Raw genomic sequence first — 12,637 nt, forward strand, 5'->3', positions numbered from 1 at the left:
AGTTGCCAAACCTCATACAGTTTGGAAACAGCAATTGCAGCAATTGGAAACATACACATGGTATGGTGACAGACACACACCATCAGAGCAATGACTGGGTTGTATTTTCATTGAACTTCAGCATAGGTTTTAAGCAAAATCTTTCATGATGTAAACTGACCTTTTCTTCAAAGTCAAACTAGATCTATGAAAGGGCAACATTGTGGAATTTTTTTTAAAGCCCCCCCCCCCCCCGCCCATTCTTTCCCCTTCCCCCCCCCCTTCCCCCCCCCCCTTCCCCCCCCCCCAAAAAAAAAACCCCAGAAAAAAAACCACCTGAGTTATGTGACAAATGTTGGAGTTGCAGCCAATGAGTGCAGAAGAAGAAGAAGAGGTAATTAATGGTAATACATCTTATCTCAGGCAATACAAATGTCCGTGGTTTCGCTGATTTCCGCGGAAGCAAAAAAAAAAAAAAAAAAAAATGTGCATGAAATTGTGAACTCAGTATCATATTCATAGTGTATGTATGTGCCAGTAACTTACATATATTTTATAGTTTAACCCAGACGAGAGGGACAAAATAGTGTTTTTCTTTACATGCGCAGTTTATCTTTCCCCTAGCATGCTAGCAGGATAATGTAGCATACTGTACCATAATTATTATCTTAATTGTCATCAGACTCAAGAGTGTTTCATTACAGTTCAGGCTTATGATAAACAGTATGAAGTAATACTAATAAGTGCCAGCCAATTTCCCAATGAGTCTACATCTGTTATAGTAGACTGGACCTCCACAGTGGTAATACACCTGCACTCTTGTCTAACATTTTTAATTCTGTTTTTAATTTTATTGGGTTTGGTTTTTATTGGTAATGGTATTGGTTCATGCAAAGACTGCATGTCAATGGTCCTAACATGGCAACTTACAAGGGTCAAAATCCCAAACAACATTAGACTGTCAGTGTCAACGTTCCAAAAAGAAAAAGACTAAGAAACAGGAAAGGATAAATTCAGGGACTTATATTTATTTTAAGTCTAAATTCGAAAAGCAGTTTTATTCTTGACCTAGCTCCTGTGCTCATGAAGTAGGAAGTCAGAACAACTTGTTTGCTGTCAGAAGATATGGATCAAGTCAACATTCTTACAAACACATTAAACATACTGTCAAAAAATAATCAAACAATTAGCACATCTTACTCTTAGTGTCTGGGTATCTTCTGCTGTACTTGGAGAAAGAGGGGGCAGACAGTGAATGTCTGTGTGGGCATGCATAATGTGTGTGTGTGTGTGTGTGACTGTATTTTGGACTGCGTTTAATAACCAGATCTCTAATCAATAATGACAATATGTTTATACTTTATGCAAACATAACTATATCAATTATTTGCTATTTGGTAAAATTATTATACAGGAGAATTGTTTATTTGTGTGTCATATGTTTTTTTAATTGTTTATTTGTGTCCGCATTTGTAAATGTAAAGTGCTTAGAACTATCAACTAATGTAGGATTTACACTATAGAAATGTTATTATTATTATTATGGTCGTACATGATATATATATATATATATATATATATATATATGGCCTTAAGTCTGAAATGGTGTCCACAGCTGAAATAGCTGTGCAACCTTGGCTCTAACCTGATTTGTACATCAAAGAAAAATAAAATCCTTGTAAAGATTAATGAGACTTGTAAAAAAAAGTATGAAGTACACACCTAGAGAAACATTGTGTGCTCAGTTGTTGTTTTTAATGAAAATGTCGCCATTATCTGAAGTCAGCAGCACTACATTTTGGCCATTTTTTGTGACATGACCTTACAGCATATTGAAACATGGTCTACTCTGTCATATTTATGGGACAGAATGTCATGAATGACTTTTCACTGAGCCAGTAAAACTCAAATGTACCTTTGACAAAGCAAAGTTTTTGAATTTTGTCAGTGAGCCTGCAGAAAATGGGGAGACAAAATTTCACAGAAAGTTCATAACTATTTCCGTAAGACTTCATTTATGTTCACTGATCAGCTCTAAATAATAATTAAAGATTGAAACCTGATATATTTTTGTAAAAAAGTATTTAACAGTATGTTTTGCAGAGGTATAAAACATAAAAAGGGTTGTTTGACTTGTTTTTGCATGTTCAAAAGTAGTTTGAAGTTTATGTGCAGATTTTCTTGTGAAAAAAGAGTTATGAACTTTCCAACCTTTTGCTTTATAAAATGAGTAAATTGACTGGTTGGGGAACACCTAGCTTTGTAATGCATTTGGATCCACTAGCAGCAGTCACACTGAAAGTTTGCATCAAGTTCATTCATTGGTGTTTGAGTAATTGAGAAATAAAAAATTCTTGTGAGAAAGTTATGAACTTTCCTACTATCTCCACTGAGAGTGTTTTTTGTCCTTAAATGCTAGCCATGAAAGTTAAGGTTGTAGTGGAACAGCAATTTTGCATATAAAAGTACATTAGATTTAGATACTAAGCAATTTTTGTCACTAAAGTCAAGCAGTATGCTTTAGTTTGCCATTTTCTCTGTGTCTTGCGCACTATTTTTATGTGAGAGTTACTAACTCATGTCAAAACCCAAAATATATGTAAAATGACTATTTTCAGTTTCCAAATTACACTGTACCATGATTTTCATCACAAAAAGAATCTACTGGCTGCTGACTGTTTCTTTCTGAAGTACTTAGCCGTTTTGTCATGAAGTTCATAACTTCACATAACTCAAGCTCATTTTTCAAGGGCGTGTTTAAAATAATGCCTTGTTAATAGCAAAAGAGTACATTTGACTTTATCTGGACATTTTGTAAGAAGTTTTCTGAATATCAACCCTCAAAATTACATTTTGATAATTCCAGCATGAATCTGGGTTGACTGCACGGTGTACATAACTTCACATCAACTGACCCTCAGCCCCACGGTGTGAAGTTATGAACACATGCCATGAGTATGATTTATACACAATACATAATTTACTACACTAAATCACTACCTCAAATGATGTGCTGCTCTTCTCCAGAGTAGGCTGTTACAGTTTGATGTCATTTTTATTTTAATTTACCAGCAGATTTTAGTACGTAGCTTTTCAGTTAAATAAATGATGTGAAGTTATGAACACACAGTCAGCTGACATAAACACTAACTAAATAATGATTTCGGTAACAGTTTTCATGACTGAGTTTGGTTAAGTAAATCATTAAGTTGTTTAGAATTATTTGCAAGAGACTTTAGTTAGTTATTTTAGTATAAATGTGTGATTGATGTGAAGTTATGAACTTTCACAAGTTTCAAACAATTTGTTTTATTTTGGCAATTAAAATCTGATTTTGTAATATAAGTGCAGCTTTAGCCTATACTATAACTCTGTGTTCTCAGTTTGTCATTGTTTTGCAAATATATTATACAGTAACTGTACTAGAGACCAACATAACAAAAATTCTTGTGAAGTTATGCTTACGCTCACATTTTATGATTTTTGTTATCGTTTGTTTTCACAAATGTTTTACTTTTATTACTTAGTTGTATGTTGATTACAAAGAGTAGCTGGAGAGAAAATAAGATGACTAATGCACTTTCTTACTTTGGTTTGAATTAGCCATAGTTTGTGATGTCACGGTGTGAAGTTATGAACTCCTGGGACATTCTAAAAAAACTTTCAGTTTCTGCCAACTCTTTGAGTCAGACAAACATTTTGGTGTATTGAAATCCTTTTGATGGTACTTTTCAAGCACATTTTGCACAAAAACAGCAAAATTGTAGATTTAATGATAACTTATGCCAATATTTGCTGTGAAAAAATTGTGACAATATTAATTTCTATAAATAATACAGATAACCAAAAAATCTTCTCCACACTTCATCTTCAAAAATTACCTTCATGTTCCAGCTCACCTTTTTCAGATTAAAAAACAAAACAAATTGTTTCCTGCCTGTATAAATTAAATTTATTATACCAATAAAAGTAAATTACGTGAAGTTATGAACTTCCCATTAATGGAGTTCACATCTGCATCATGCGTGGCCAAAACAAGTTTAACTTGCTTGAAATGCAAAGTAATTTGCTGTAGCAATTTGCTCAGATGTCTAAAACAGACCCAATACATGTAGCAACAATGATTTAACAAGTCTAAATTTTGTGACGGTGTGAAGTTATGAACTCCTGCAAACTTTTAAACCTGAATCTGTGAAGTGATCAAACATGAGTTTTCTTAAATCATAGCTGTTCCTTGCGTATAAATGCTCTAAAATACATCTCTATTTTCAAAACAAAGAAAATGTTCATTTTTGAGTCACTTGAGAAAAAGTGACTCTATGTAATCGGTCAGTGTTAGTCTGTCCGGCCGGCCGGCCGGCCGTCCGGCCGGCCGTCCGTCCGTAGACACCACCTTAACGTTGGACTTTTCTCGGAAACTATCAAAGCGATCGGGCTCATATTTTGTTTAGTCGTGACCTCCAATGACCTCTACACTTTAACGATGGTTTCGTTGACCTTTGACCTTTTTCAAGGTCACAGGTCAGCGTCAAAGGAAAAATTAGACATTTTATATCTTTGACAAAGTTTATCGGATGTGATTGAAACTTTGTAGGATTATTCTTTACATCAAAGTATTTACATCTGTAGCCTTTTACGAACGTTATCAGAAAAACAAGGGAGATAACTAGCCTTTTCTGTTCGGCAACACACAACTTAACGTTGGGCTTTTCTCGGAAACTATAAAAGTGACCGGGCTCAAATTTTATGTGAACGTGACTCCCAGTGACCTCTACACTTTGACGTCTGCTTTGGTGACCTTTGACCTTTTTCAAGGTCACAGGTATGTCTTGAAGGAAAAAAATTGAAATATCATATCTCTGAAACTATTCATCGGATTTGATTCAAACTTTATAGGATTATTCTTTACATCAAATTATTTACATCTGTATTGTGTTGTGAATAGCAATTTCTTCCTGTCCATCTGATGCCTCATATAATATTCAGAACTGCGAAAGTGACTCGATCGAGCGTTTGCTCTTCTTGTTAAAATTGATTTTGTCTGTCACAAAAATGGACACCTATTCTGACTTTGGGCCATATATATATATATATATATATATTCATTAGCAGCATTTAAGTGGAAAGCAGCAGGCAGTCTGTGCCAATGCATTTAAACCTGTTGACATTAAGTAACGTGGACCCACTCAGAGAGCTTGGATAGAATTTTAGTGAAAGATACAGCCACGGTGGTGACAGCTGCAGCTCGCCGGCCTCTCTGAAGCTACAGAACCACGTGGTGACAGCCTCGTGACCTTTTCCCTTCAGTGTTGCTGCAGCCTTCTTAGCTTTGTGTTGAAACAGGATTTCACTTATTAAGATACAGGCCTGCCGATTCTGAGCGTGTGTCTGTGGTTCTGCAGTCCTGCGATTTTGCTGCTGCTTTCTGTTTGATGTCGTGTTCATGATGTTGTATTTGATTGAGTGTGTGAAGTGTACTTTCTGCAAGTGTAGAGCTTTTCCGGTTTGAGAAGAAATTGAAAGAAGGCTTACACTTACAGTGTAAGAATATTGACGAATGGAAGCTCGAAGCACGTGCGACTGTTTCATTTCTTGAAGTAAATGCATGTTTGAGTTTGGCTCACTCGACCAATTCAACAGAAACGGCATGGTGTGATTGTAAAGGAAATGGATAAATGACGGTTGTTGGCATGGGTACAGTAACAGTGTTTCAAAGGATATTCAACGGGAAGAAACAGTTCAACGGAGAATGTAATTTTCAAGTGGTGCTTTGATGCACGATTTCATCGTCATTTTACTGCTGTGCTATGGTGATGCAAATAATTAGATTATCCACATCAGCACTGAATTATTTATGAGGATTGACAAACAAACAGAATCATGTCTTCCAAGAGTTTTGAGTTCAAGTATTTGTACAATGGCTACCATGATCTGGTTGATACAGATGACCAGGTGGAGATTGATATGGATGGTAAGGATCAAATTTGTTGGGTTTAAATTGAAAAATAAATTGTGCAAAAGAAAATTTGCAAGTGCAACGCTTTTTTTTCTACCTCAACTACTTAGAGTTCTATCCTTGTGTTATTTTACTCAAACATTTTGTTTCTCTAAAAGCATTTAACTTGGCTATCTCGCACACTTTGTGGATTGAACATTTTTCTCACTGGGACATATTATATTTTTATCCGATGGCCGCTTAATTGAGGGTGCAAAATTACCCCTAAAACTGACTCGGCAAAAACATATTAGGTCCTTTTTCAAAAATCAATCCGGAACAGGCAAAACTTGTCGACTTGTGTATGCAAGAACAAAGTCCAATCAGTATATATCTATCCAGAACAAATATTTGTGTTGCCATTCTGACAGAAAAAGGTGTTCGAAGCTTTTCTGATTAAAAACAGGTTTTTCGCACCTGTTTTTGTTGAGGTAACAGGTTCAAAACCTGTCGCAATTTTTGTTTTGCACAGTCGAGAAAGACTGCACTGTTTGCTACTCACTCGTCACTGTTATTCTGAGAGTTTGTGTGGTTATTTTATGTTTGGGTAAACTGTAGTATTTTGCCTGTAAGTTCTTTTGTGTTCATTATTTCATTATTTTTTGTTCTTTCCAAGTTATTTGTTCTTATGAGTTTAGCATTTTGTATTGCAGATGTAATGTCTCCCTATGGTATGTCATACATTTATTAATTTTCAGAAAAATACAACTTTTGTTAGAACTAGAAGCCAAATTAACTATACAGTATACTGCATTCTGTACAATTTTGTTTTCATTCAGTTTGTGAATGTTCTGTGTTTTCTTGTTGTTGCTTCTTTACAGTTTTGAACTTTGAAATCTTGCGTTCAAGTCTTGAATTATTCTACTGTGGTAATTAATTCACCCTTTAGGATTGTGTGTCTTCATTTTTTTTTTTAACTCCCTTCAAATGTTAAATTAAAGTTCCGTAAATGCATACATATTTTTTCTCAGGTTTTCACCTTCTTTCTCACTTTTTTTTTCTCAACTGAGTAACTGTCTTTCTGGTCTTTGTAGTTCATGTCGCATCATGTGCTAGTGTTAATGTTTCAGAGTAGTGTTTGTGGCAAACCCTAGCTGGGAGAATACATTACCATTTAAATTACCACACATTGTTATGGTTGAGAGACTGGAAGAAAATCAATATCGTATCTCTATGGCATTTTCCAATGATATAAATCAGAGGGCGGTGTAATTGAAACCTGGTCATGCTCATTCAGTCATTGTGTGTTTTATTGTGGGGATATAACCCAGCTTGATGGTGATACAGTTGTCATGTGACAGGCTATAATGAATGCAGCTGGGTTAGGGGAGCTCAGGTTACAGCTTGTACCTGTACAATCATGATGGTCTATATGATGACTTTTGAATGATTGATCCCTAAATGCATTAGTGCAAAATATATCAGACCTTTTGAGGTGACACTTTTACAGCTCTAGAATATATATTCCCCTTGCGTTTGTGCCGCCAGAAATAATATATCTATATATACACCCTTTTTTTCAGCCTGTTTGACTTTGAGGCAACAATAGCGTTCTAGGATATTACAATAGAATTACCAATTAACACTTTTTACCCCACCTATGTTGACCAAGTTTTTTTTAAAGCCAAGACCAGCTGTGCTGCAGCAGGTCACTCAGAATTGTAGTAACTGTGTAGAAACTGTGTACAAACTGTGTACCAACACGCAGGAATGCAGGCGTTAGATCGACGTTGCAGGAAGCGACTGAAGTGACAGTCTGAACGGATTTATCCGTACCTAGTCAGATAGAGCCATATATGGGAGACAATGAGTTAAGTAACACTGTGAGTAAAAATTGTTATCGCCTTTATTTAGGTGCTGAATTTATGGGAGAAGGTAGAAGGATGCCGGAAAAAAAACTACAGTGGAAAACCCTTTTTAAGACCACATACAAATCTGAGAAATTCAAGTGTTAGAAAGGAGATGACTGTCTTAAAATGCAGGTAATTTTACAGAGGTAAATGAACAGAAAACCTGAGAAAGCAAGGTTTTAAGGGGGAGATTTAAGTCTTAAATTGGAGATCGGTTTATCAGCAAGTTTTTGCTCTAAACCATTTATAATTGAAAGCATTTTAGATAAGGGGAGTGGCTGCAGATGTAAAAAAATATCACGGGAAAAGGTGGAACCGGTTTACTAAAGGCTAATTTTTAGTCACTGTATCACAATGAAGATGAAATATTGGGACCAGGCAGTTGTACGTTGGAAGTCAATGCCGAGAGCTGAAAGGGAAAAAGACTGATCTAGTTTTACGTTATCCTGATCCATATCATATAAAGTAACAGCTTGCGCCTATAATGGTCAATAAAGATTTAGCCTGCAGCCAGCGGTGGCACAGGCTGTGGTGAAAGTTAATGTCTTGTCGGCAACCTGTGTGCTGCTTGAAGGCTTCATTGATTTCCATTGCTTTCATTTACTTGCTTGTATGGATACAGAGTTGGTGTTTGCATGTACATGATCGAACGGTGTACTGTAGAAACAAAATTGGGATATGAGGTGGAGGAGAAAGAATCATAGATTTGAGTGTATGGGTATTAGGTCTAGGGCTTAACTCTAGAGGAAAACTCTGAATTTTAGTCAAACTAGATGCAGGAAAATGGGAATTCATTATGCATTACAAACGATTAGGCTGACTCAAAGAACTTCCTTCTCGTACATTTAATGCCCATGCATACATGCATGCACGTGTATATATACACACACGTACACACAGAGATTGCACGCACTTTTTCCAGGACTGTTTAAACGCAAACTGTTCAGCATCCGCATCCTGATGGCGTGATGCAGCAGATACCTTTATGATGCCATGATTGTATAAAAAGTATACATGTTGTTACATTGTATGTACAGCCAGTATGTACAGCCATGCACATAAACTATTATGTTTGTATAATAAGCATTTAATTTGGCAGTGCAAGGAATTGCTAGAGAGATAAAAGGGTGCAATATTATAGTCCGAGTGGTACATTTTAAAGCTGAGTAAGCCTCAAAGGTTAACTCGTTGATTTGTATGATCTCTGCTGTAATGTAGGATGGTGTTGCATACCGACCACTATATTATTTGGGTTATGCGTACTGAAAATAAAAACACATTTTGAAGAAAGATGTGCAGTGCAGGTTCACAACACGACCTAATTTTATATACTCTCTCTCTCTCTCTCTCTCTCTCTCTCTCTCTCTCTCTCTCTCTCTCTCTCTCTCTCTCTCTCTCTCTCTCTCTCTCTCTCTCTCTCTCTCTCTCTCTCTCTCTCTCTCTCTCTCTCTCTCTCTATCTATCGCTCTCGCTCTCGCTCTCTCTCTCGTGTTTTGGGTGTGATAGTCGATCAAGAATTAAAATGGCAATCTCATGTACATTATATTTGTCAAAAAGTATCCAAGAATTTGTTTCTGCTATCAAAGTTAAAGCAATATGTTGATATCGCAACACTAAAACTATTTTATCATGCCCACATCTTATCCCATATTAATTACGCATCAACTCTTTGGGATTGCGTCTCTGATATTCACATTAAAAAATTAAACTCTCTACATCGTCGGGCCGCTAAAATCTTGTTAAATGGTCCACAATTATCAGCTGATTTGAAGTTAAAGAATCTAAACTACCTGCCGCTAGTTAAACAGTTACAGTTTAATAAGACTGATGTAGTATACATGTACAAAGTATATCATGGCGAAGTGCCCAACTATATTCAGGACCTATTTCAGAGTCACCGAAAGGTACGGGTCTATCAATTTTCTACCACCAATACCCAGGATTGATTTGTTCAAAACTAGTCAAGCCTTCTCTGGCTCTATGGTGTGGAACTCCATTCCGTCTGTAATAAGATCATTAACCTCACTAAAGAGTTTTAAACAAGCTCTGCATGATCATTATATGTCTACCTAAATGGCTACTAAGTCTTAACATGTGCAAGTATGTAGCTGTCAACAATTGGCAAAGCTATATGAATTACAAAAATATGTTCTTTATTAGTATTACATGTATTATGTGGAATTTATGTTGCGATTTTCCATCATCATCTTCATCATCATCATTTACACCATATAATCATTGTAAGCATTAGTGTAAACGTTGGTATTGTGTGAATTTTACCGTCGATCACTTTACATGTGTAACCTCAATTAACATGTTGCATGTTTCGCTTTTGATTTGTATGTTGCTTACTTTGTCATTTTGTTGTTTGTGTTTATTTGCTTGTTTGCTTACTTGTCGATTGTTTGCTGGGTCGTTCGTTTAATTTGTTTATTTGTCATGTTGCTTTACTTGTTTATCATTTATTAGACATTTGTATTAGAAGTAAGGACCGGTTGTAAGAAAAGGCATCGCCTTAAACCTCTATCCTTCTCTCTCTCTCTCTCAGACCAGGTGAATCGAACAAGCTTTCTGCAAACCTAAGAGAGAAAGAAAGAGTGTATACTCAAGTTCAGTTTATGTTTTTGCCTTACTCAAGGCCACCTTTATGTATTCTGACTCAGCCGGCGCGCTTAAAAATTGTGACAGTCTTTGTCGATCAGTATCTTGCACAGGCAAGCTGATCGATGCACTATCCATAGACCCATTTGTGTATGCATGGGTATGTATACATATTTATGAACAAATAATGACCATAGCCAAGTATTGGATGCCTGCTGGTAGTAAATGGTAGATATCGATGTCGGATTGTCCTGGAATTTTATGGTAGTCTCCAGTTTACTCAGAAATTTCTTCTGGGGTTGCTGAATCTACTTTCTATAGTGTACATCATCCTTAACCTAATGTGTGAGTTTGAATTAGGATTATTGCTGCATCAATCTTTGCAGGAATTCGCAACAGGTGATGCTCGGAATTAGCTGGAACCAAATTCAGATTACTACTCCTGGGATTGGGAGAACCGTAACATCACTGACGAAGCAACAAAAAGGAATTAAGATGCACTACCAATGCTTGCTAAGCAACTCAGACTAAAATGATCTTATACTGATATATACTTATACATGTAGTGCTTTTCACTGCCTAAACAGTCTCATGTTGGCTTTTACAAACATTATATGCTAAATGTTGATGTGTGTTTGTGTTGTTTTTGTTTCCTTACCTTTTACCACCCTGATTAGGCAGCGACAAGCTGTCGAAATATTGATTAAGAATGTACCTAACCTGGTTATACTGTTGTGTTCTCTTTTTATTTAAATGTTTTTGTTGTTGTCAGATTTCCTGGACCTGAAGGGAGATGACTTCCTGGACACCACCATGGACTTTGACGACCTGGCTCCGGACCCCTCCGATCAGGTCAGTAACATTATCATTAGGTCACTTAAGCAAACGTCAGCATAATGGCATGGGTGCATGTGGCTTTGCTGGAAAGCAGTATTCATGTTTCAGAGGACGGGGACAGTGAAACAACCCTGTCATTAATTGGGCGAAGTCGACTACACGAAGTATGCTTCGCAAAGTTGGCGGCACAGAGCTTTTGCACTGAGTTTTTGTGAAGTCGACTTCGGGCTCAATTAATTTAGGACCACCTTCAGACTTCCTCCTTTTTAAGACCCTCCTTTCTCAGATGTTCTGTTGGGCGGGGATGTAGCTCAGTCGGTAGCGCGCTGGATTTGTATCAGTGGCCGCTGTCAGCGTGAGTTCGTCCCTACGTTCGGCGAGAGATTTATTTCTCAAAGTCAACTTTGTGTGCAGACTCTCCTCGGTGTCCGAACACACACACACACACCCCCCCCCCCCCCCGTGTGTACACGCAAGCACAAGACCTGCAAGTGCGCACGAAAAAGATCCTGTAATCTATGTCAGAGTTCGGTAGGTTATACTAACTTATAGAAACACCAAAATACCCAGCATGCTTCCTCCGAAAGAGGCGTATGGCTGCCTAAATGGCGGGGTAAAAACGGTCATACGCGTAAAATTCCACTCGTGCAAACCACGAGTGCACGTGGGAGTTTCAGCCCACGAACGCAGAAGAAGAAGAAGAAGATGTTCTGTTCATAACCTTATCAAATTAACCTCCATTTTAACACCCCCTCCATCCATCCATCCACCCCCCCCCCCCCCCCCCTCCCTAATAAGACCTGTTATATTTGGATTAAAGGCATATGTACGCGCTCCCGTGTTTACAAAGTGTAGTTTGCCCATAATCGATGTCAAACGCACCATAAGACCATGTAATGACGATATGTCGCCATGCGCGGACCATATACATGCATTACAGCTTGTTTTAGAGTCTCAAAAACTTTGGATGTAAACAAAGACGCGGAGTTATTTCCCTTGCGTCAACGCTACCTCTGTTGGCAAATCTATAAATAGGACGATCCAGATCAAAATGAAAATTAACATATCTCAACATTGAAGGGGTCCTAGACCACAATATTTTGCAGGGAACTTAATTTAGCATGTCTCCAGCTGTTGGTAAAGCAATTAGCGTGTATAGTCATCGAGTACATATGGCTTTAATGAAGGTGGAAAATGGGTGTTCTAGTACTGTACCCTGCTATCTAACATAGGTCTGAATGAAAAAGAACAATGATAATGTTCCTATGGTAACGGTTGTTCCCAAACAGTCCAGGCAGAGATTTCCTACCCCATTGGCATGTTCATGCCATTTAGAGACGGAAAGAAATGTTGTATACCCTGTTATTCCCTCATC

The 12,637-nt window shown here is 37.3% G+C and overlaps 1 protein-coding gene across 3 annotated transcripts in view; it reads left to right on the forward strand.

The window, feature by feature from the left end:
- Nucleotides 1-12,637, forward strand: part of LOC138949277 (cyclic AMP-dependent transcription factor ATF-6 beta-like) — a 30,686-nt gene that overhangs the window by 2,692 nt on the left and 15,357 nt on the right. Inside the window, exons 2-4 of one of the 3 annotated variants that reach the window (XM_070321066.1) lie at nt 5,924-5,950; nt 6,628-6,645; nt 11,198-11,277. In XM_070321066.1, the coding sequence (XP_070177167.1) occupies nt 5,924-5,950; nt 6,628-6,645; nt 11,198-11,277 (125 nt within the window). The remainder of the gene's footprint in view (nt 1-5,923; nt 5,951-6,627; nt 6,646-11,197; nt 11,278-12,637) is intronic. The other 2 variants (XM_070321067.1, XM_070321068.1) reach the window with 2 other exon arrangements.

Source organism: Littorina saxatilis, linkage group LG15 (genome assembly GCF_037325665.1).
Source record: "Littorina saxatilis isolate snail1 linkage group LG15, US_GU_Lsax_2.0, whole genome shotgun sequence".
Lineage (NCBI taxonomy): Eukaryota > Metazoa > Mollusca > Gastropoda > Littorinimorpha > Littorinidae > Littorina > Littorina saxatilis.